Source organism: Podarcis filfolensis (genome assembly GCF_964270895.1).
Source record: "Podarcis filfolensis genome assembly, chromosome: 5".
NCBI classification, from domain to species: domain Eukaryota; kingdom Metazoa; phylum Chordata; class Lepidosauria; order Squamata; family Lacertidae; genus Podarcis; species Podarcis filfolensis.
Window position 1 is genome coordinate 38,498,736 of NC_139608.1, and position 21,557 is coordinate 38,520,292.

Consider the following 21,557-nt stretch of genomic DNA (forward strand, 5'->3'; position numbering starts at 1 on the left):
AAATGCTCAGCGCATGAAGATGCCAGCAGCGTGACGTGCAACCACATTGTACCGTATTAAAAAAAACTGCTTTTAAGCGGTCGGCGGGGGCGTCTTCATGCGCAGTGTGCACCCCGCCGAGGAAGAAGAAAAGAAAGCGCGCTCTGACACAGTTCATAACAGCGTGAGGAGAGAAGCGGCGAGGCAGGCGTAACAGAAATATAAAGGGAGGCTGGGCGGGGCAAATGGCTGCTGCTGTTTTCACGCTTCAGGAACCTGCCCGCCTCATCCGCCCCCCCCCCGCCCCGTGCGCGCATGCGTCCCAGCAGTCCACAACCATGGCCGCCCTGCGGATCCTGCCCTTTCGGCTGCCGAGGGTTCCCCTGGCGTTTTCCCGCCGGCTCAGCAACAGCCCCCCTCGGCGCGCGCCCACGGTGCCCGAGCGCATTGAGGAGAAGCGTCGGGCTGCGCTGCTCGGCGGCGGCCAGGCGCGCATAGATGCACAGCACCGGCGGGTGAGCGAGAGAGAGAGCGAGGAAGCCAGCTGGCTGCTCCCGGGCGACCCTCGGAGGGACGAAGGTCCCACACTCGCTTTCCTGACAGAGCGGGGACGGTGCCTGGAGAGTCTAGTTAGTTTAATATGCCTCTGCCCGTATTCTAATAAGATGGGACAGGGGTCCGAGACCCTTTCCAGTGGCCCCCAATTTCAAATTGGGTTATGTGGGGGCTACTTACAAACTACTATCTTCAAAGCACATTCGAAGCACAATTTCCCTCCTCAGTTCTGGGCACTGGAGTTGGTTAGGGGTAGCTGGGAATTGTAACTCTCTGAGGGTTAAACTGCAATTCCCAGAATTGTTTTGGGGGGTGGGGAATGTGTGTGAAATAAGCAGCCCTGATCTGAGGTTAGCCCTGGTTCATCTTGTCTACTTAAGGCCACATATGTGAGGATTTGAAAGTACTTCTACAGGAATGCAAAGTCAAGAAAGTTCTGAAGCCCCCATTAAAAGCACTGTTTCCCAAATATTTTGAAGCTACACTGACTGTCGTGTCTCACATTTTTTAAAACACTGATACACATGTGAAGTTACCTTCAGATGTTATTCATTCTCATTTTCAGAAAGGGAAGGCAGCAATATAATGATTGGGGGTACCTAACTATGGATGCACAGAGGGAGTGTGGATAAATGTGAATCAGAAGCATATGTTTTGCAGCGTTCCTGGGATCTTTTTTTAATATTCCCATATTACGTATATAGATATGTCAGCAGATATATTATGGGTATATATTTTTTCTTCATATGTCTTCAGTTTGAGTTGTATTGTTGGAAATACAGAAAACAAAATATTCATCTGCACGTGATTAAGCTATTGGATTCACATCTAGATGGCCACTAACCTTGATAGCTCAAAAAACTGGATGTATTCATGAAGGATATATGTACCAAACATTATGAGTCATTATAACTAAATGGAAACATGGCTTGTGGGCACTTGGAAGAATTGGGCTGGCTGCTGCTGGAGACAGCGGTTGTGTTCAGATGTAACACTAAACCATGGTTTAGTATTACATGAGTGAACAGTTGTGGGCCATGTGCTCCCTCAGCCTTTGCAATTGGAAGCTAGTGATAATCATGGCTAGTGGCAAATCTGGTTTGTGTGCAAACCATGGTTTTCTGGCTTTGGACACAATTCCAAGGTATAGTTTGTTGCTAACTACAGTCAGAAGTTTCTGATTATAGAGTGCAAGGGGAGGAAAAAGTATATGAATTCAAGGCTTCAGGTTGCTAGCGGATGAAATAACCAAGTCATGGGATGACCCTGATGTGATCTGGCAAGGGAGTTTTATATTAACTGTGCCCCACCCCCTCAGCAGTTCAGTCTGTTGAGGAATGAATAATCACTTTGCAGATTGCGTCCTGTAGCTGCATCTGTAATGCTGAAGATCATCAGAATCGTCACATGTTACCAGCCACCTTGCTTTGCTTTAATTCAGGGCAGACAGTTATGGCTTGAAGATCCCTTTGAACTTGCAGTGGAATTAGGAATTAATCTGAACTGTTTTCTGAGGCTCAAATAAGTATCTTAAAATAATTCCTTTCCCTACCATGTGTTGGATATTTCTTTGCCTACCATGTTTTGGAGACCTAAGGTAAAGCATTTATTTAAATTATTAAAATAGCTTAGTAATATTAAAATATAAGACAGTATCATAGAAACAGATACAACATAAAAAGAGTAATATCAAAACAGGAATTAAGTAATAACTTGGTCCATCCCTATGGGTCAGGGAAAGCTTGGGCAAAAATATATTTATTTACAACTGAAGCAACTGACAGATGATGCTTAATCTGCATTTTTAGGGATGAAAGTACAGATTATAAATATTTCAGTAAATAAATAAAATAAGGGTATTCTACAGTGTAAAGGGCACTGGCAAGAAATATCCCCTTTCAGGTGATGTTCTGCCTGTAATATTCTGTAGGATGTGTTACCACAAGTAAAATTTCTCCAGATGATTTAAGTGATCTTACAGATCTAGGCAGGGTCAGGTAGTCTTTCAGATAACCTGGCCCTGAGTTGTCCAGGGCTTTATATGTCACTAACAAGACCTTGAACATGACCTGGTAGTTTATTTGGCAGCCAATGCAGCCATTTCTGCAAAGGTCATTAGCAGGACAAGATTACAAGTGGCCATGTGGCCAGTGAAGGTGATGGTGCCTAAATGACCCTTCTTTTTCCTAATGAAAGGCTAAATCAGAGGCATGTAATTTTATTTCTTTTGTCGTTGTTGCTTGTAGCTTCTTTTACTATGCATTTGCCTTTTATAAGGCTCTCTTTGAAGTGCTGCTTCTATAACATTTTCAGTGCTTGAATCAATATAAGATGAACATTTTTGCAGGCTTCTTAAGATTTTGAGGTGTGGGCAATATGTGACAATTTATTCAGCAATTTATTTTTGTGTCTGATGCCTATTTATATATGAGCAATAATAATGGGGAAATTAAAATAGTTGGATGGTAATTTAGAGCCCCTGTCTCACTTCTTAAAATGACTTTTGCATGTTGACTTAAATTACTGCTGAGAATGAAATTTTTAGGAAATTAGAGAAGATATGTCCTTTGGGATTAGAGCTTCTCTTTGACAAGAATTTCAGTGTATCGCTTCTCGGCCTTTTGGCTAAGATAAAATGTAGGAATTTCAGTGTATGATTCATGTACATACATTAAGTTTTATAAAGGATGAGGCTGAAAGATAGCCCGGTTATACATTTACTTTTTAGATTACTAATAAACTTGTATAAGCTTTTTGTGATTGGTTTTTCGACTCCGCCGATGTACTACATCATACCTTACATCAAAAAGAAAAAGTATGATTTATTTAACTTGCTCTATCTACCCTTAGAAAAGCACATTTGTAAGTTCTGATACTACATTTAATAGTTTCACTGAAGTCAGACTGTTAAACATGTGAATACAATCCTTTTTCTTTGCTAGCCCCTTCCTGTACTAGTCCTTTATGGGTTTTATTCTCTTCAACATACGTATATAACTCAGTATTGCTTACTTAAAAGGACGAAAATTTAAAAAATCAATTAATCAATAAATCTCTGACAAAATGATCGTTCCAGAAGAGAGCAATTTCTGTATTTGAAGGGAAGGTGAAATTAAAAAGGAATTCAGTTGCAATATTGAGTTTAAGGCAGCTGCTTTCTGAGGAGCAAATTTATGGATTTGAATAAAACCTTAAATTAGTATCTGACTTTCTCTTTATATTTGTAATTATGCTTGGCTCTGGTGTACTGAAATGATCTCCAAACCTTACCTTGTTCATATTATTTCCTGCACTTCAGGGAAAGCTGACAGCCAGGGAGCGTGTTCTTCTTTTACTGGATCCTGACAGTTTTGTAGAATATGACATGTTTGTGGAACACAGATGTGCAGATTTTGGGATGGAGGCTGAGAAAAACAAGGTACCTGGTATATATTTTGCTCGCACTCTTGGAACTGTTTGGAAATATCTGGCTGATTCTAGTGCCTGAGTCTGGATGGTGGATGGTTTACTCTAATAGAATGGATGGTTCTCATCTCTTTCCTCTATACATGCTCTACCTCTGCTTGGTTCATCCCCAATCATTCTATATGTAGTGCTTTAGAGACAGAGCCTGACTTGGATATATTACATTCCCTTTCAGTTTCATGGTTGTATTTTACTTACTTCCAGTTCATTTGTGTTCCAGGTGATGATGGACTTGTGTTAGTCTGTCTGGATGAAGGAATTATGGCAGACAGTTGTTTCAGTTGGGCTGTCTTCTCATCTGTTATTTATAAACTGAGCAAGCCAAAGATATTGTTAAACAGAGATTTTAATGGAGATTGACTTATGGGGTAGCCCAAGCGCCTCATTTCCTCTGGTTGCTATTTTTGTCATGTCCTAATTCTAAGAATGGGATGCATTATTTGAATTGTTTGTCTGTTCCTAAATACAGGAAAGCTTTTTCCTTGGGATATTTTAACCTTACCTTCAAAGTTTTAGAAGGTAGATAAAATAAAGTTTTAAATAATAGATACTGCTCTTGTAATAATGAAAAGGTAGAATCAGTTTTGTACGTTTCAAAATGCGGGCTTTTTTTTAATAAGCCAGCTACAGAAACTAATATACGGTACCCTATTACACAGTACTTCCCAGGTTGCTCATCAGAGTTTCTGTTGATCATTTTCTTGAATGGCTCTAATTTATAAATTACAGAGCAAGTTGCATAATTCTTAAATGACACAATTTTGCTTTGACTAGGACTACTTTCTTGTTTTTCTTCCTGTCTTTTATTGATCTTATAGATTCTATATTCTGTTGCTTTTGTTTTTATTTGTGGTTGGTGGAGTGTAAATAAATTATACTCAGCATTAAAGGAGAATATGGAAGTCAGCCTGTTTTAAATGATACAAGCATAATTGAAATGTATACTCTGCCCTAAATAAAGAGTTTGATTTTCTGGTTAGCAAATACTTGCTTTGGTCATTTATAAGAATTAGATTTCGTTATTTAATCATATTGCTGTTCTGAGTTGTACATTCTTTATTCTCTTTTGCAGTTCCCTGGAGACAGTGTGGTAACTGGCCAGGGTAGAATTAATGGCAGATTGGCATATGTTTTCAGTCAGGTATTGCTATTTTGTGTTTTCAGTTGTGAACTTTTTCTTTGAAGTTATAAGGCTTCGTTTTTGTATTTCTTTACATTTGCTTTTCATTTGCAGTGCATTTAGTTTGCAGAAATGTATTATGCCTGCAATTCAATAGAATTTTAATTACAGTCAATAAAATGACTACATCTGTCCATTTTGGCTATTTATACAGTATTTCACAGCATGTTCTTGGACTATGGAATCCTTATAACATGTAAGAATAGAGTTGCTTTGCAGAAGCTTACTTCTGATACTGCAGTGCCTTGTCTCTCTTTTTTTAAAACAACAACAACAACAGGGAACTGGTTATAATACAACATTTTAACAAGCGTGACTAACCCATTGCCCTTCAGATGATGTAAGGCTGCAACTTCAATATTTCCTGACTACAGTATTTTCCATGCTGCAAGAGTTGCAGGAGTCCATTGGGAATAAAAGACTTGCACTACAGAAACCTTGTGGGATCTTTATATTTTGTACTTGCATTGATTTCTGGTATCACAGTGGTACCTCGGGTTACAAACACTTCGGGTTACAAACGCTTTGGGTTACGAACTCCACTAACAACTATTAAGCTATTAAGCTGTATCTCAGTCCCTCCTCATGTGCATGCTCTGCCTGTGTAGGGATAGATTGCACTCCTTCCATGAGGGTGGAGTCTGTTGATATTTTCAACCTGCTTGAAGACAATTACACTGAATAATTGGGAGTGCAAAAAAGTCTGTTTTACTGGTGCTCAAGGGCAAGGCAGGGGGAAAAATCTAAGTCTAGTATATATATTTGGCATTCTAAGCTACTATTATATTTGATCTTTGAAATACAATCTTTATTTAGGACTTCACTGTGTTTGGAGGCAGTTTATCTGGAGCACATGCTCAAAAGATCTGCAAGGTAAGCATTTTAGAAGACAATAGTTACAAAATTCTTAAGTGCCTGCAGCCTGCAAAATATGACAATGGAGTGTTTTTAAAAGTATGTTATGCCTCACACGAATCCTTGCTACGTTGAAGTTTCTTTCATCCCCTTTCCTGATTAGTGTCTTCAAGTCTTAAGATACAATTTTTTTCAACACAATACAGATAGATACATTTTCAGAATAAGTGTAAACACTCCTGAATTTCAAAGAAATCTCATCTTATTCAACTCATGGCAGTTCCTTTTTAACTAAGCCACCCAGTTTGTACAAGCCCCCAAATCTTAATAGCCTATTGCTTATTCAGCTCCAGTACTGCTGAATTCCCTCTCTCCAAACATAACCTATTTTTTCATAATAAGAAGTCCATTTGTTATTACAGAAGCCAAGATGTTGCTAGGATAAAATACCTCACAGTTAATTCATTCAGGAGTACATTTGAAGTCATAGTTCCTGATAAGTGGTGATATGAGTTGTGAGAAGCACCCAATTTTGACATTTCCTGAATATAACAAATAGTTGATGATGTACTTCTCTTGATAGTCCTTTCTAGAAGATAGATGTATAATGGTTAAAAATGGGTGAGGCCTTCCTCAGAAAGGTTTGCCCAATACCTGCCTCCAGTTTGATACACCAAAGTTGTTTGGGTATCAAATATATTGTTACTTTCCCAAGATTTTTAGATAAAGTTTTGATCTTGCTGTATTATGGTGCTTTTGTGATCTTGTGTTGTTGTTTTTCATTTGTCACACTCTATAATCCTTAAGTGCCCTTTATCAGATGGGACGGGCTTGCATGTCACTCTAAACTATGGTTTTAAAACTATATAGAGAAGCCTCAGTGAGCTGAGCAAAGCCCTGAGGATCTCTGAGGTTCATGATGCTAAATGATGGCTTAGCGTTATGTGTGAAGTAGCCCATTGTTTAAAATGGTGAAGCACAAATGTTAAAGAGAAGAGTTAATTGAACATGAAGGTGTATTAATAATAATAGTGCCATGTGGGGGTGGTTGACTGGCCAGTAGAGGTTTATCTGTAGATGTCGTAACACGAAACAGACATTGGACTTGGATGCATTCTGATAAAAAATGAAAAGAGATCCTATTTTATAATATGATTATTAATTATAATAGGAACTCACTATTTTATGTTAATTAAGCTTGTGGTAGGACTTCACTAGTAAATCAAGAGTTTCTGTATCCTCAGATAATGGATCAGGCTGCTATGGTTGGTGCTCCTGTTATTGGGTTGAATGATTCTGGAGGGGCCCGGATCCAGGAAGGAGTAGAGTCCCTGGCTGGTTATGCTGATATATTTTTGGTAAGAGACCTCTTAGGTAAGCAAGTTGATCCTTGACGCTACAGATGAATAGCCTAGGAGCCATTTCTGACATTCTGAAAAAATAATGAAACAGGAAGCATGAGTGACACAACATTTCTTTTCCTGCTGCTTCCAGGTCTTACGCGAGAGGCCAGGGAGGGGGCTTTTCTCCTTTATACAGGGGCAAAATGCACATTTTCTCTCTCATATTCTTTTCATGAGATGCTGTTGTTTCTAGGTGTTGCTGCTAGAAGTCACAATTAAGGGGGAACAGGCCCTGAAATTAGTATACTTCATTTAGGAGGTTATTTCTTTTGCAGTTGCTGTAAGTTACTGTTACTCTTTAGGCACAGTGAGACCTCCCTGATCTTTCCCCTGGTTGGATCAGTACGTCTCCCCATAAGTATAAAGACTGTAATGCATATTCAGTTCCTCATTTTAGCCCTCTCCTTGCCCTCTCCTGCAAACAGAGAGCTGCTGCAGCCATCAGCATTCACGAAGCTCTCCAGGCAGCCAAAGGGAATAATTTTTATTATATGGGTGAATGAACTGCAGTAGCAGCATCTCTCTCCTTGCTTGTGAGTACAACCCTGGAGCTAGAAGAGGGCTGGAAAACGGCTCTCCATATGCATCTGTCTGTACCAGCTGTCGGAAGCAGCAGCTGCTGCTGCCACCAACACATGGGGCATTCAGTGCACATGGGACTCCAGCTAGAGCCTGCTTCATGAATCTGATCCTGGATACTTAATTCTCTGACATTGCCTCTGTCTTGTGCTTTTCTCCCTTTTCCTTGCCATATTTGTTCTGATGCACAGGGTTTTGAACTTGGATTAATTTGGATGGGAGTTTAAGATCCCGTTTAGTGGATGAACAATGAAGCTAGAACAGATAGAATGTTATTTCTGTTGGCTAATATATTCCTACAACATACTTCATATTTTTATATGAAATAGTTTGTTGCAAAAGTTTAACACAGATTTAGGAGCGCTTTGGGAACTTTGACTTGGAAGTGGTATAAAATGTGTAAGCAATGGAGATGTTTGCTTTCTTTTACAGAGAAATGTACTATGTTCTGGGGTAATACCACAGATTTCTCTTATTATGGGCCCTTGCGCAGGAGGGGCTGTCTACTCTCCTGCTTTAACAGATTTCACATTCATGGTAAAGGTAAGGATGTAATGTTAGTTGCCTTTGACTGCAATAATAACATAGTTACTAGGGAGTAAGCTGCATTGAACACAGTGGGACTTAATTCTGAGTAAACATGAAGAGAGTGAGTCTTATGAGAGCAGTTGTTACAAGGAGTTTCTTGCCAGTGGTGGCTGACTCTAAAAATGGATGTATTCCTGTTCCTTTAGAAGCTCTGGCTTAAGGAATAACATCTTTTTTTAAACTGCCCTGCTATTTCAGGCTGTAGCTGTCACCTTTCACATCTTCTAATTATGCCGTGTCTTAAATATCTATTGAGTTGGTTGGCTTTGAGCTGTAAAAATTGTCTTGCTTGGAAATGAAAAATGAAAGAGGATATTAAAACTGGAAATTTCAGTAGTACTGGGCCTGCAGTTAAGGTGGCACACTCTGTGCTGTATTTTTTTTTTTTTTTTGCAAATACAGGAATGTAAATGCTTTACTGGGAATCCCATGTACCAGCTGTGTGATCTTTTGAGGACTATGGTTAAATTAGAGTCAATTCCAACCAAATGCCTTGTTAGTTTGAAATATGAAATTGAAATATTTGGACCTTTTAAAATTAAGTTTTCCTACTTTGAAAGCACTAAGGGATGAAAAATGCAAACACAGAGAATGTCACATCTTGCACCTCATACTTTGCAGTTGTTGTTTCTTGCAGGACACATCCTATCTATTCATAACAGGCCCTGATGTAGTCAAATCAGTCACCAATGAAGATGTTACTCAGGAGCAACTTGGAGGTGCAAAGACCCACACTGCAGTATCAGGTCAGAAATGGTTACGTTGCTTATAATTAACATTTGCTCCTGTTTGCAGTCCCCTTATGAAGTGACGGAGAACAATATGAAGAACATAGTAGTCCAGTCATATAAAATTAGTCTTGCAGATTAGTTTGGAACAGGCATCCCCAAACTCGGCCCTCCAGATGTTTTGGCCTACAACTCCCATGATCCCTAGCTAACAGGACCAGTGGTTAGGGATGATGTGAATTGTAGTAAAGAACATCTGGAGGGCCGAAGGTTGGGGATGCCTGGTTTGGAACATAGTAAAAGTACCTGCTGGTTGTCTTTGGCTGAAAATTACAATGCAGGGGGTGACAGAAGACTGTTACTAGATGTATTGTAAGAGAATGTGTGTAAGAGAGAGGGAGATACTGGGGCTGCTCCTGTCTAATAAGCGTCAAGGGGGAAATGTACCATTAGAACTGCCTTATTTGATCCCTGTCCATGTTGTACCCAGCATGCTTCTATGCATGGGGATCCTGTTTAGCCATAATGGCTCATAGTTGCTGATGTGACTATCTGTGAAAATACTTTTTCTTCTATCTTTCTTGCTAGTCACTTTCATTGGTTGAACATGAATTCTAGTACTGAGAGGGGAGGCACTCTCTGCCACTTTCCTAACTTTGTAAACCTCAATAACATGGGTGCAAAACTGTTTTTAGCCTGATGGCTACGTTCCCTTGTAACTAACCTTCCTGGGGCTGCTGCTGGTGGTAGATAGGGCCACATCTCTTTTTCTCACACTCACTCATATACATCCACAGACACATTCAGTCTTTCAGATCCATTTAACACCTGCTTTATTTATTTTGCGAAGAGGCTGAAAATAGGGGTTCAGTATGACCCTTGAAATGCAAGATGGAGTGGAACAAGATAAGGATGGATGTTCGAGGTGGAAGTAGATGTGTGTAAAACACTGGCATTGTTGATCAAATATGACTGCTGAACTGACACTGTTTCTTTTGGTGGACATTAAGAATAAATATCCACTGGCATTTCAGTTAATGCTATGACATTTCAGAGCTTTAAGAATTTGCTGTGAAGATCTGTTTCTTGTCCTGTTGGAAAGTTCATTGGAATCTTTGCAAAGTCAGATGGATGTTTGTTTTTTTCCATTATAGGGGTTGCACACTGTGCCTTTGAGAATGACATAGATGCTTTGCTCAATCTCAGAGAGTTTTTTAATTACCTACCGCTTAGCAATAAGGATCCAGCTCCTGTCAGAGAATGCCATGACCCTATGTAAGTTATATTTACAAATAATAGATGTTCATAGAATCAAAGTGTGTTTCAGAGTTTATCCCGTCAAATGTCTGCAGAGTTACAGGCAATGCCCATTTCACGTGGGGGTTCTGTTCTAGGGCCCCACGTGTTGGCACCCTGCCCCGTTCTGCCTTTTTTGTGACATGTTGAGTGATGTATTTGGTAACTTCTGGGTTCGGCACCATACGTGCGTGTACCATCATGCATCTTTAGGACGTGTGTTATTCTGTCTTTGCTTGTATGATTTTCTCGATTTGTATCATTGAAGGAGACACCTATCTCTTTGAACCCATTTAGGAAATAAAATTCCTGGGTGATTTTATTATTCTTGGTTAGATTCACATTTAAGTCTTGTGAACTGGGATGCAGTGGGACTTTGGTTTCCATGTGTTATAGATATTCCTCCAGAGAGATTCCTGTTGGAGGTCAGAAGAGTAGAATACAAAAATTCTCCTTTAACAGCAGTGGAACGGTATGGTACGATATATGTTGCCGTTCAGTTGATGGACCAGATTTTGGATATTTTCTTTTACACACTTGCCTCCTATCACTTCCTTTTGCTGGTTAACAAAATGAGGTTGTTCTTTCCTGAGTAGTAACTGAAAATGCAACAAGTCAACTAAAGAGAATGGGTTGAATTCAGATTTCCCTTCCATTTTTGAAGGCAGCCAAAATCCAGCAAAAGGCTCTTGGTTGATCCATAAGGGGGTAGGATAGATGTTTTTGTCGATGTTCCCACCAGCCCCAGCAATATGTTCCATGCTAATATGGAGTATCCCCTAACCTTCTGGAACAGCTTTTCAGGGGGCACAGTGGACTGCAGATGAAAGGAGCAATTAACAAAAATTGCCTGCTCTTCTCCATCCTCCAGTGCAAGCAGGATACATATTTGGATCCATCTCAGTGTTGGAGGGTCCTTTATTGTAAACATGGAGAATAAAGTAAAAAGGGGGGGGGGGAGTCTCCTTCATTCTCTCAATATTCTGGAATTGAATTCTGAATTCTGGAATTCAGTCAAATAGTCCTAGGTTGTAATCATGTCTCCTAACATGAGTAATTTTCTCATATGAATTATTATACGATGTAAATTTATTCCTTTCCATTCTCTGTGTTTAAAGCAACCGGTTGGTTCCTGAGTTGGATACCATTGTCCCGATGGAATCTACTAAAGCTTATGACATGGTGGATATTGTGCACTCGGTAAGCTCTGTGTACCAGTGTATTACAGCTGTTGCGATAATTTTGTGTTTACACAGGATGCATAAATATCCATTGCCTCTGAGAATTGTTACAAGTTGTAAATACGGTGCATTTTCTTGTATGTATGCACACTGCAAAAATACTGTTATTTAGAAATGTGTTCCTTAGTAAAAGTAGTAAAAGGAATATAACTGGATATATAAAAGGGTTCTTTGCCTTTATTCTCACCATTTGACAAACGGTTATGCAACCTGTGGGTTAAACTTGATTCTAAATTGCATTATATCACTGTATCTGAGGAAATGGTCTTGATGCCCATATTAACTACCATTGATTTCATTGATTTCATATATAAAGAAGATGTATAGCTTTAATTATTTCCATGGTGTTTGATTTCCATATAGTAAGTGTAAAATATGGTTACAATATTCATTGTTTTGAGAGTCAACTATAATTGGATACCATGCTTTGGAGGTGTTGTAATAATAGTGGCTGAGCTCCAGGGTGAGTCACTGATCTTTCTCCATTTGTAAAAAAGAATAAAGATTTTATGTTGGTGTGAGGATCCTTTGACCTCATTCTATGTCTAAAACAGGGGGGCCTTTATTGGTCTGAGGGCCATATGGTCTTGTTGCAAACCCTCTAGGGGCCACATGCCAAATTTAGGGTGGTGAAGTGTCTTTTGGATATTACCCAATGGAACCATAAATCTAACCAGGATTTGTCAGGAATTTCAAAATGAATCTTACTAACATTTTTAAATTTAGTGCTGTATGGAAGAGCCCTTTATATGTCCAGCTGTCCTTTGTCAACTACAAATTGTCGCTGTTTTTTATGCTAAATATGTGCTATATGGTAATTGATGGACCTAATAGGTATCTAAAGCCATTTGCACATAACAAAATATGTATTTTATCAAAGTAATTGTTGAACTGAAATACAATTGGAAATGTACATCCAGCTTTTTTTCCCCTTTAATTTTTTTTGGGGCCCCCAAGAGAGTGGGGCCCTAAGCTATAGCTTGTTTAGCTTATACGTAAATCTGGCACTGCTTAAGAGCAGTATATTGAAAAAGATTTTTAAAATACTGTTTCAACTATCTTAAATTTTAAATCACCTTTGTGTGATACAGATATCTATAGGAGTGTGTATTTCACTGCTCCGCGACAGTAAGATATTTGAATCTCATTTATGTAGATAGTTGATGAGAGAGAATTCTTTGAGATCATGCCCTCCTATGCCAGAAATATCATTGTTGGATTTGCCAGAATGAACGGCAGAACTGTTGGAATAGTTGGCAACCAGCCCAAAGTAGCATCAGGTAAGAGGAGGGTGGCAGTGGCTGGGAACCTTTATAATGTCAATTTATGTCGAAAGCTTGGAAAACTTACATTTGCATGTTGCATCGGTTTAAAACCTCATTGCTGAATAGCTCGGTATGTTCTCTCTAAAAAAAGTTTGGTCCTAAGGTAGTTTAGTGTTCTTTTGCAATTAAGATGAAGGTTTGGCACTCTGTGCATACTGCAAATAGAGTAAAACCTGCTTTACATCCTTGTGTTGTTCATGCTTTGTAAGTACCGCTGGCCAGTATTCAAAGAACCATGAAACGAGATGTGTTTTTAGGTGTAAATATGTGGTGTGTTGGTGGTGTTATCATAACACCACCGTTTCTGTACACGTTTGGAATCCATTTCCCTCTCCTGGCATCCCTTTTGTACACCCACCCACACGTCACCAGCTTCTTTCCTTCTCTTCTTTCCTCCCTCCAGTCCATCAGATTGTTTTACGCTTCTGGCAAAGTATTCGACTTCCAAGACTAAGTGCTTGGATATACATCCCGTAAAAAGAAATGTTTTATGTTGATAACCTTGGTCAGCTGAAGATGTTGGAAATCTTTCGGCATCAGTGAATTATAGGATTAGTCCTGCAATTATACCAGGATTTCAGGCATCTCAGTCTGAAACATCCAGTGGTGGTCATGGTTACCAACATAACACATGTTGTTACAAGATTTATATGTAAGTGTTTTGGTCTCTAAATTGTTGGCGTTTGCTGGGGCGAGTAGCATTTTAGAGAATGGAATAGAATTCAGCCGCCATATTGATATTACTTGTTTTGATTCCCTCCCCACCACAGATTAATGTAAACGACTTACAAAGCTAAAATGTAGTCATAGATAACAGCTTCCTGAGAAAAGTACGTGTTTCGTGAACATTTATGCAGGTTAGATAAACTCTTTTCAGTATTTCACAAGGAGGTAGAAAACGCTCTTTTGCATAGGGTGTGTAAAATGTTGCTGGTGTTGCCTGTTTGGGTGATATCTAACCAAGTAAACTCAGGGTAGATCCATCAATTTTAATGAGTACCCCGAGTATGATGAACATTGAATGTCACTTTTTGTATACACTGGCAACTGCAAAATGTTCTTGAAAAGCCTTGTAAGAATCTTGTCTACTTTGTCTGAAATTTAGGCTGTTTGGACATAAACTCCTCCGTGAAGGGAGCCCGTTTTGTTCGCTTCTGTGATGCTTTCAACATTCCTCTGATAACTTTTGTAGATGTACCTGGATTTTTACCAGGTAGGTTTTTCTTCTGCATCCTATTTGACTGAAGATGGAAATGAATTGAGTGGAAGATATTTCACTTGATTCTTCTTACTGAACTGAAAATAGTCCTTGTATTCAAGGAATTGGGAGGTGGGGTTACTTTTTATTTCAAGTGCAGAGGTAAAGCCATTACTCTGTCCTTTGCACAGCTTCCTCCTTCCTGTTACATGTGTAAAATGACATCAGTCGCATTTTTAACATTTATCATTGTGAGATTGAACATTCTCACAGAGATTTTATTCCCGGAGAGAGTTTAGTAGTGGTGCGAAATCCACTGAAATAAAAAGTATGTGAAAAACACTAGAGAAAGAAAAAGTATTAGTCTTTTCATCCAACTTAACTGCCCTGTGTCATCCTTCTTTAAGTACACAATTAGTTTAAGTACTTTGTATACACCAGGAAGCAGTCTTTTAGATCTCTCTGTGGGGGCTCTATAGCTTTCAAATGTGAATGAGTGTCGTGGATACAGCTCTTCATGGCACTGACCTGTATTAAATAAAGCTGCATTATATAGCCTGCGTTTATAGCTTTAGCTCCTGTGCTGGTGAATATTATGGAGGCAATAGGGATACCTGCTCTCCTTAAGTAGTTGTTGCTTGCCTGTGCTTCACGCGAGTGCTGAATCACGAGGCTGACATTTGTAGAACGCATTTATTGGTGCCATTTAATCACATATAATTAAAACAGTAGAAATAGGATAAGATTTTGGTGTAATAAAAGGTTTTGGCTCAGTGGATCCCTTTCAGTCAAACCAAGAATTGCCATGTAGAAGGTTATGTTGGCTTTGCTACAAGGCTGTATGTAGATCTATTATAAGAGCATATGAAAAGTCCTGCTGGATCAGGCCAAAGGCTCATCTAGTCTTACCACCTTGTTCTCCCAGTGGCCTACTAGATGCCTGTGCAATGCCTGCAAGCAGCATTCTTCCCACATGAAATTCCCAGCCTCTCTTCTATAGATGCATACTGCCTCTGACAGTGGAGGTAGAACATAGCCTTACGCTCCACGATACCCAGCCTGCTGGTTGATGTTTGATGCAGTCATGCAGTCTACCTCTACTCTTGTAGAGGCTTTTAACAGCTATCTTAATTAGTGCTGGGCGTATAGTTTCTTATTAAATATCCATTCTTGGATGTAGTAAATTTCCTTTAACCATGTTTTGCTGGTTCCTGTTGTTTTCAGGGACATCTCAGGAATATGGTGGGATTATACGCCACGGAGCAAAACTGCTCTTCGCTTTTGCAGAAGCAACTGTGCCAAAAATCACTATTATCACAAGGAAGGTGAAGTAAAATTGTATTTTATAGTTGCTAGCTGCCACACGCTGTTGAGAATGCATAGAAGATATTTGTCTTATCTTCAGCTCAGCTGACCTCATCAACACCAGTTCTTCCAAGCTGTTTCAATTTTTTCTATCATAATATAACATCATTTTTTGCTTCACTAATACTGCTTAATTTCTCTAGATACCTCACAATCAAGCCTGTTTCCCCTTAACAAATACTGCCTTCAGATCCACTTCTAACCTAATGACTCTCACATAAGTAGAATCTGAATATAACTGCCTTATACATACACAATCTCAACCTGAAGTCTTGGATTATATGTTATTTCTAGTTTGGGAACACTCATTCCAGGGCTAATTGCCTGATGCCTAACTTGATGAGTTTTAGGCACCAGGCCAAGTCTTTTAATAGGCCCACACTTTTAACATTGAAGCTGCTGCATGAGATTTATCATCTGTTTTATGTGCTGCTCTTTTCTTATGTATAGTTAGTTATTGTATTCTAATATTGCCAAGTATTTAACTATTTTTGCAAATTTCTTAAATAGTTCTAGGGCTGGCAATGGCGGAGGATAAATATGAGGACATTACACGTTTTGGAATGTAGGATGCTTCCTTATTCAGAGTCAGGCTATTGGTCTACCTAGCTTAGTATTCTCTGCATTGACTTGCAGAGGCTTTCCAATGTTTCAGAAAGGGAACATTCCCACCCCTACCTGGAAATGGCCAGGGACTGAACCTGGGATCTTCTACATGCAAGGCAGATGTTCTGCCACTGAGCTATGGCCCTTTTTAAGATATCAAGATATAAAGGAATAAACTATATAGGTTAAAAAGTCTGTAAGTGGAGAAAGGGAAAGATGAAGGAAAGAGAGAAGGAAAGCTAGGCCATTCTACTGGAATTTGAAAATGCTTTAAATAAGTGAGAGTGGATGCTTCATGATAACTATATCACATAATTTTTGAATGGTTATAGTAGGAATTGTCTGCTTTCATACTCTTAATATTAAGAGACTAACTATCCTGGTATATAAACATAATGATTGAATACAGTACATAACTTGTTGACACTTTTATTTCCTGCTCCAGGCTTATGGTGGGGCCTATGATGTGATGAGTTCAAAACATTTAAGAGGAGATGCTAATTATGCATGGCCAACAGCAGAGGTAGCAGTGATGGGTGCCAAGGTAATTCTCACTTTGTCCCCATTTGCACTCAGCTTATCTGGGTCTGGCAGGTAGGCCAGATTGTTACACCACCCTCCCGCATGGGTCAATCACTTGATGGCATACAACTTTTTTTTGTTTGCCCACAGGAGTCTGCAGAAGCCCTTTTCAAAGTGCTCTCTTGCCCAGCACTCTGCAAGCAATGCCAATTAGCTGATCTCCTGTGCCTTCAGATCCCCTTTTGGCTGAGACAAGTTTTTACCTGCTCCACACCTGATAGCATACTACATCAGGTGTAGAGCAGGTGGGTGTGGCTTAGCCAAAATAGCCTTGGAGGCCAAATGGGGAATGCTTGCAGGGGCCTGATTGCCTGCAAGCTGGAAGTTCCCCACCCTTCTTGTAAATGGTTTAATGATGACCAAGTCCATTCCAAAGGCCTTTAGAACTATAGGTTGCAATAATATCATATTCTTACATTTTCTTCTTAGGGAGCCGTGCAGATAATTTTCAGGGGGAAGGGGGCACATGCAGAAGCAGAGTATGTGGAAAAGTTTGCAAATCCTTTCCCTGCAGCAACCAAAGGTAGTGGCTTTGAGATTGTCTATTATTGAAATTTCAGATACATAAGTAAAGTTTTTTATTGTGATTTCAGTGTTCTTTCACTTCTTATTTGGGTGTTTATTTTAACTGCATTCAGATGATCATGTATGAGGTTAATAAGCTAATATGAATTAGAATTTTGTTCCTCCGCCAGCCGCTTTGTTCTTCCTCTATGCAGGCAATCAAACCATGAAGTCTCTTAAGTAATCATCATTTCCCATTTCATCTGAATTGAGATACTGTGGTTACTTGCTTAAAAAAAAATTCAAAGCATAGAGCACTGGTTTTCTAAATTTTAACTAAAATTCTTTCTTAAGAAGGGGTTGTCCCTTCTTAAACATTGATCTCTGCAAAGCATAGTTACAAAATTGAAGTGTATATAAACTCTAGCCAACTACCTTCCTGGCAGATTGAACATTTAAGAAAGTCACTTCAGGCATGTGGAGCAAAGGGGAATATATTTTCATATTACAATTCATTACATTTATTTATTCGTTCTTAGAACTTTCGAAATGTGGGCAAAGGCACAGAATGTAAAGCACCAACAATCAGCTGATCTTCAGGTCTTGCAAAGCCCCTTCTTTGCAAGCACAGACCATCAACTGATTGATGGAGCTTGCAAACCCCATTTGGGGGCAGGTAGCTGGTATATATGTATTACGGTGCATTGTTCGGAATGCAAAGCAGAAATTACTAGGCCACCAATGCTTTTTAACATTTATAGCTATGTGTTTCACAATCAGGCCCAGATCAGAGCCACTTATTTTTAGTTGTATCCCCTGCTTCTAGACAACTCAAATCCTCTGCCTTTGAGAGCTATGGCATGATTGTTTAATCAGAGCATTATTTAAGATCCACGATCCCTTTGCTTAGAGGTTATGCATCTGAGATCATAGAATCATAGAGTTGGAATAGACCACAAGGGCCATCGAGTCCAACCCCCTGCCAAGCAGGAAACACCATCAGAGCACTCCTGACATATGGTTGTCAAGCCTCTGCTTAAATACCTCCAAAGAAGGAGACTCCACCACACTCCTTGGCAGCAAATTCCACTGTCAAACAGCTCTTACTGTCAGGAAGTTCTTCCTAATGTTTAGGTGGAATCTTCTTTCTTGTAGTTTGGATCCATTGCTCCGTGTCCGCTTCTCTGGAGCAGCAGAAAACAACCTTTCTCCCTCCTCTATATGACATCCTTTTATATATTTGAACATGGCTATCATATCACCCCTTAACCTCCTCTTCTCCAGGCTAAACATGCCCAGCTCCCTTAGCCGTTCCTCATAAGGCATCGTTTCCAGGCCTTTGACCATTTTGGTTGCCCTCCTCTGGACACGTTCCAGTTTGTCAGTGTCCTTCTTGAACTGTGGTGCCCAGAACTGGACACAGTACTCCAGGTGAGGTGTGACCAGAGCAGAATACAGTGGCACTATTACTTCCCTTGATCTAGATGCTATACTCCTATTGATGCAGCCCAGAATTGCATTGGCTTTTTTAGCTGCCGCGTCACACTGTTGGCTCATGTCAAGTTTGTGGTCAACCAAGACTCCTAGATCCTTTTCACATGTACTGCTCTCAAGCCAGGTGTCACCCATCTTATATTTGTGCCTCTCATTTTTTTTGCCCAAGTGCAATACTTTACATTTCTCTCTGTTAAAGTTCATCTTGTTTGTTTTGGCCCAGTTCTCTAATCTGTCAAGGTCGTTTTGAAGTGTGATCCTGTCCTCTGGGGTGTTAGCCACCCCTCCCAGTTTGGTGTCATCTGCAAATTTGATCAGGATGCCCTTGAGTCCATCATCCAAGTCGTTGATAAAGATGTTGAATAAGACCGGGCCCAAGACAGAACCCTGTGGCACCCCACTAGTCACTCTTCAGTGACTAGATGAGACCTTAAACTTATTATAGTAATTCTGAAGTAAAATTATCTCTGTGTTGAACAGCATAATTTGCAGTGTTTCTGAAGTGGTTTTCTTCTTTTAAAAATTACAAGAGAGAGATGGGAACTTGCAGAATTGCAGTAAAATTGTTCAGTTTTCATATGTAAATGTAATCAGAATGATGGCAAATGTTTTTGCAAAGCCATATTCCAGATGTTTGGCTTAACAGATTGTTTCTCCTCCCTTGCTTGTTTGGAAAAATGAAACATTTCTGTGGACTTAAATCATGAAATCAAATATTGGTGATCAGTACACCCTAAAATCCTGATTTACCCCTTTTTAGAGGAATTTGTATTTAAGTTGATGAATAAGATATGCAACCCTTTAGCAGTTCATGGCTTCCTCTGGAGCAGCTTGCACAAAACATTAACTTCGATTTGGTGGAAGGCTAATGTGAACCTATTAAAGGATTATCTACTGCATGATGCTTTTTGCTGCAGAAGCAGTTACAGAGCAATGGGAATAAACTGTCAAACCTGTTTTATAACAGGGTTTGTTGATGACATCATCCAACCTTCTTCAACTCGACTGCGAATCTGCCGTGATTTGGAAGTCCTGGCTAGCAAAAGACAATCCAACCCCTGGAAGAAGCATGCCAATATTCCTCTCTGAATTTGTTTTAAGGAAAAGGGATGATAGGTTGCCAGGAAAGCAGTGGAGCCCAACTCAAATCCTGACTCTGAATCGTCGGAAGTATGTGGAAATTTTTATGGATTATATTCTAGAAGGGTTGGGATACTATGAGATTGTAGACAAGGAATCAATTGTACATTTAAGCAAAAGGTACAACATATGGAAGTTGTCACGGTATGCTGTAACTTGATCTTTGACAGTCTAAAGACAGAACGGATAATCATACATAAATGTAAGGCCAGCATATTGCAACAGAAGTCTAAGAGAATATGGAATTAAACTATTTTGTTTCCTTTAAACAAGACTGTCTGTGGGGAGATTATTTGTGGATTAGATTCAGAGGATAATAATGCAAAACAGGATTTAACTCTTGCAAGGGGAGATGGAAATTACCTGCATGGGATTCATCGCAAGAAAATATTACAGGATTTCAAGGTTTTCTAATGCAGATGTTATTCAGTATAAATTTCTTAGCTGTCAGATTCTGGTCTCATCAGCTACCTAACAAGACTATTCTCCTACCGCAAGAGATTGTTTTAGGCCTCTGAGAGGCTTGTGGGAAACGATTCTCCTTTGTGCCTATGCATAATACTTCTAATTGAGGAGCCCTTATGCCAGGTAGAACGAAGCAGGCCAAAATAAGTTCATTCATTCTGGCCTGATATACCTTACATACCTTGAAAATAGTCTCCTGCCATCTGAAACTGGATATTATTCAAAATTTCTCTGTTGTCTCTATTAATGCAGGCACCTTTTGCCAATTTCTACAACCTTAAATCCCTTTCTTTCATAGCTACAAAGCCAAGCAGAGGTCTCATACCTTTTTAGAAAACATTTTGGATGTTTATAAAAATTAAATTTTGTGCTCAGACTATAAATGTGATGTGTGCTAAATTTGATTCCTGAAAAGGTGACTGATTAGTAAACACCAGGTGATATCCACTTGAAATCCATTTATTTCAACGGGACTAATATGAGTATGATTTGTTTTGTCTTGTTTTTGTTTTTAAGGATGGGTTGCCCTGTCCCAACTAGTAATATACAGGTGTGGTGCTTTTCAAACAAACCTGTATTGTAAAGCTATAACTAAAGCTGCACATCAGAGATTAATTCTGTTCTGATCCCACTTCAGGAAGCAGATTGCTTTTATCAATCCAGTGCTTCATATATTTGGGGAAATGAACAACTTAGGTATATAACATTTTTACTTTTTGACAGAACTGAAGTTTGCAGGCATAGATGCCCCTTCTAACAGAAAGTATCCAGCAGAATTCTAGGCAGAAAGATGGTAGTGGGGTTTTTTTAGGTGGGGGGGGGGGGTCACGTATGTGATTTGTATGAAGAAAATGGTACATAACATAGCTGTAGAGGTAAAAAAAAAAGGTAAAGGGACCCCTGACCATTAGGTCCAGTCATGGCTGACTCTGGGGTTGCGGTGCTCATCTCGCTTTATTGGCCAAGGGAGCCGGCGTACAGCTTCCGGGTCATGTGGCCAGCATGACTA

The 21,557-nt window shown here is 39.6% G+C and overlaps 1 protein-coding gene across 1 annotated transcript; it reads left to right on the plus strand.

Annotated features, from left to right (window-relative positions):
- Window positions 1–291: 291 nt before the first annotated feature.
- On the plus strand, window positions 292–20,355 carry PCCB (propionyl-CoA carboxylase subunit beta). The gene is made up of 15 exons (XM_083616305.1): window positions 292–494; window positions 3,833–3,952; window positions 5,072–5,140; window positions 5,996–6,052; window positions 7,279–7,392; window positions 8,449–8,559; window positions 9,242–9,350; window positions 10,487–10,607; window positions 11,747–11,828; window positions 13,026–13,149; window positions 14,300–14,407; window positions 15,617–15,717; window positions 16,809–16,907; window positions 17,375–17,468; window positions 19,911–20,355. The coding sequence occupies exons 1-15, from the start codon at window positions 318–320 to the stop codon at window positions 20,030–20,032; spliced, it is 1,608 nt and encodes a 535-aa protein (XP_083472431.1). The 5' UTR covers window positions 292–317; the 3' UTR covers window positions 20,033–20,355.
- Window positions 20,356–21,557: the final 1,202 nt, after the last annotated feature.

Bases quoted from the DNA above. Each gene is read 5' to 3' on its own strand.
- PCCB (XM_083616305.1), top strand. From the start codon at position 318: ATGGCCGCCCTGCGGATCCTGCCCTTTCGGCTGCCGAGGGTTCCCCTG. The intron at 495-3,832 runs GTGAGCGAGAGA...CCTGCACTTCAG, and splicing joins TAGATGCACAGCACCGGCGG to GGAAAGCTGACAGCCAGGGA. The intron at 17,469-19,910 runs GTAGTGGCTTTG...GTTTTATAACAG, and splicing joins TTTCCCTGCAGCAACCAAAG to GGTTTGTTGATGACATCATC.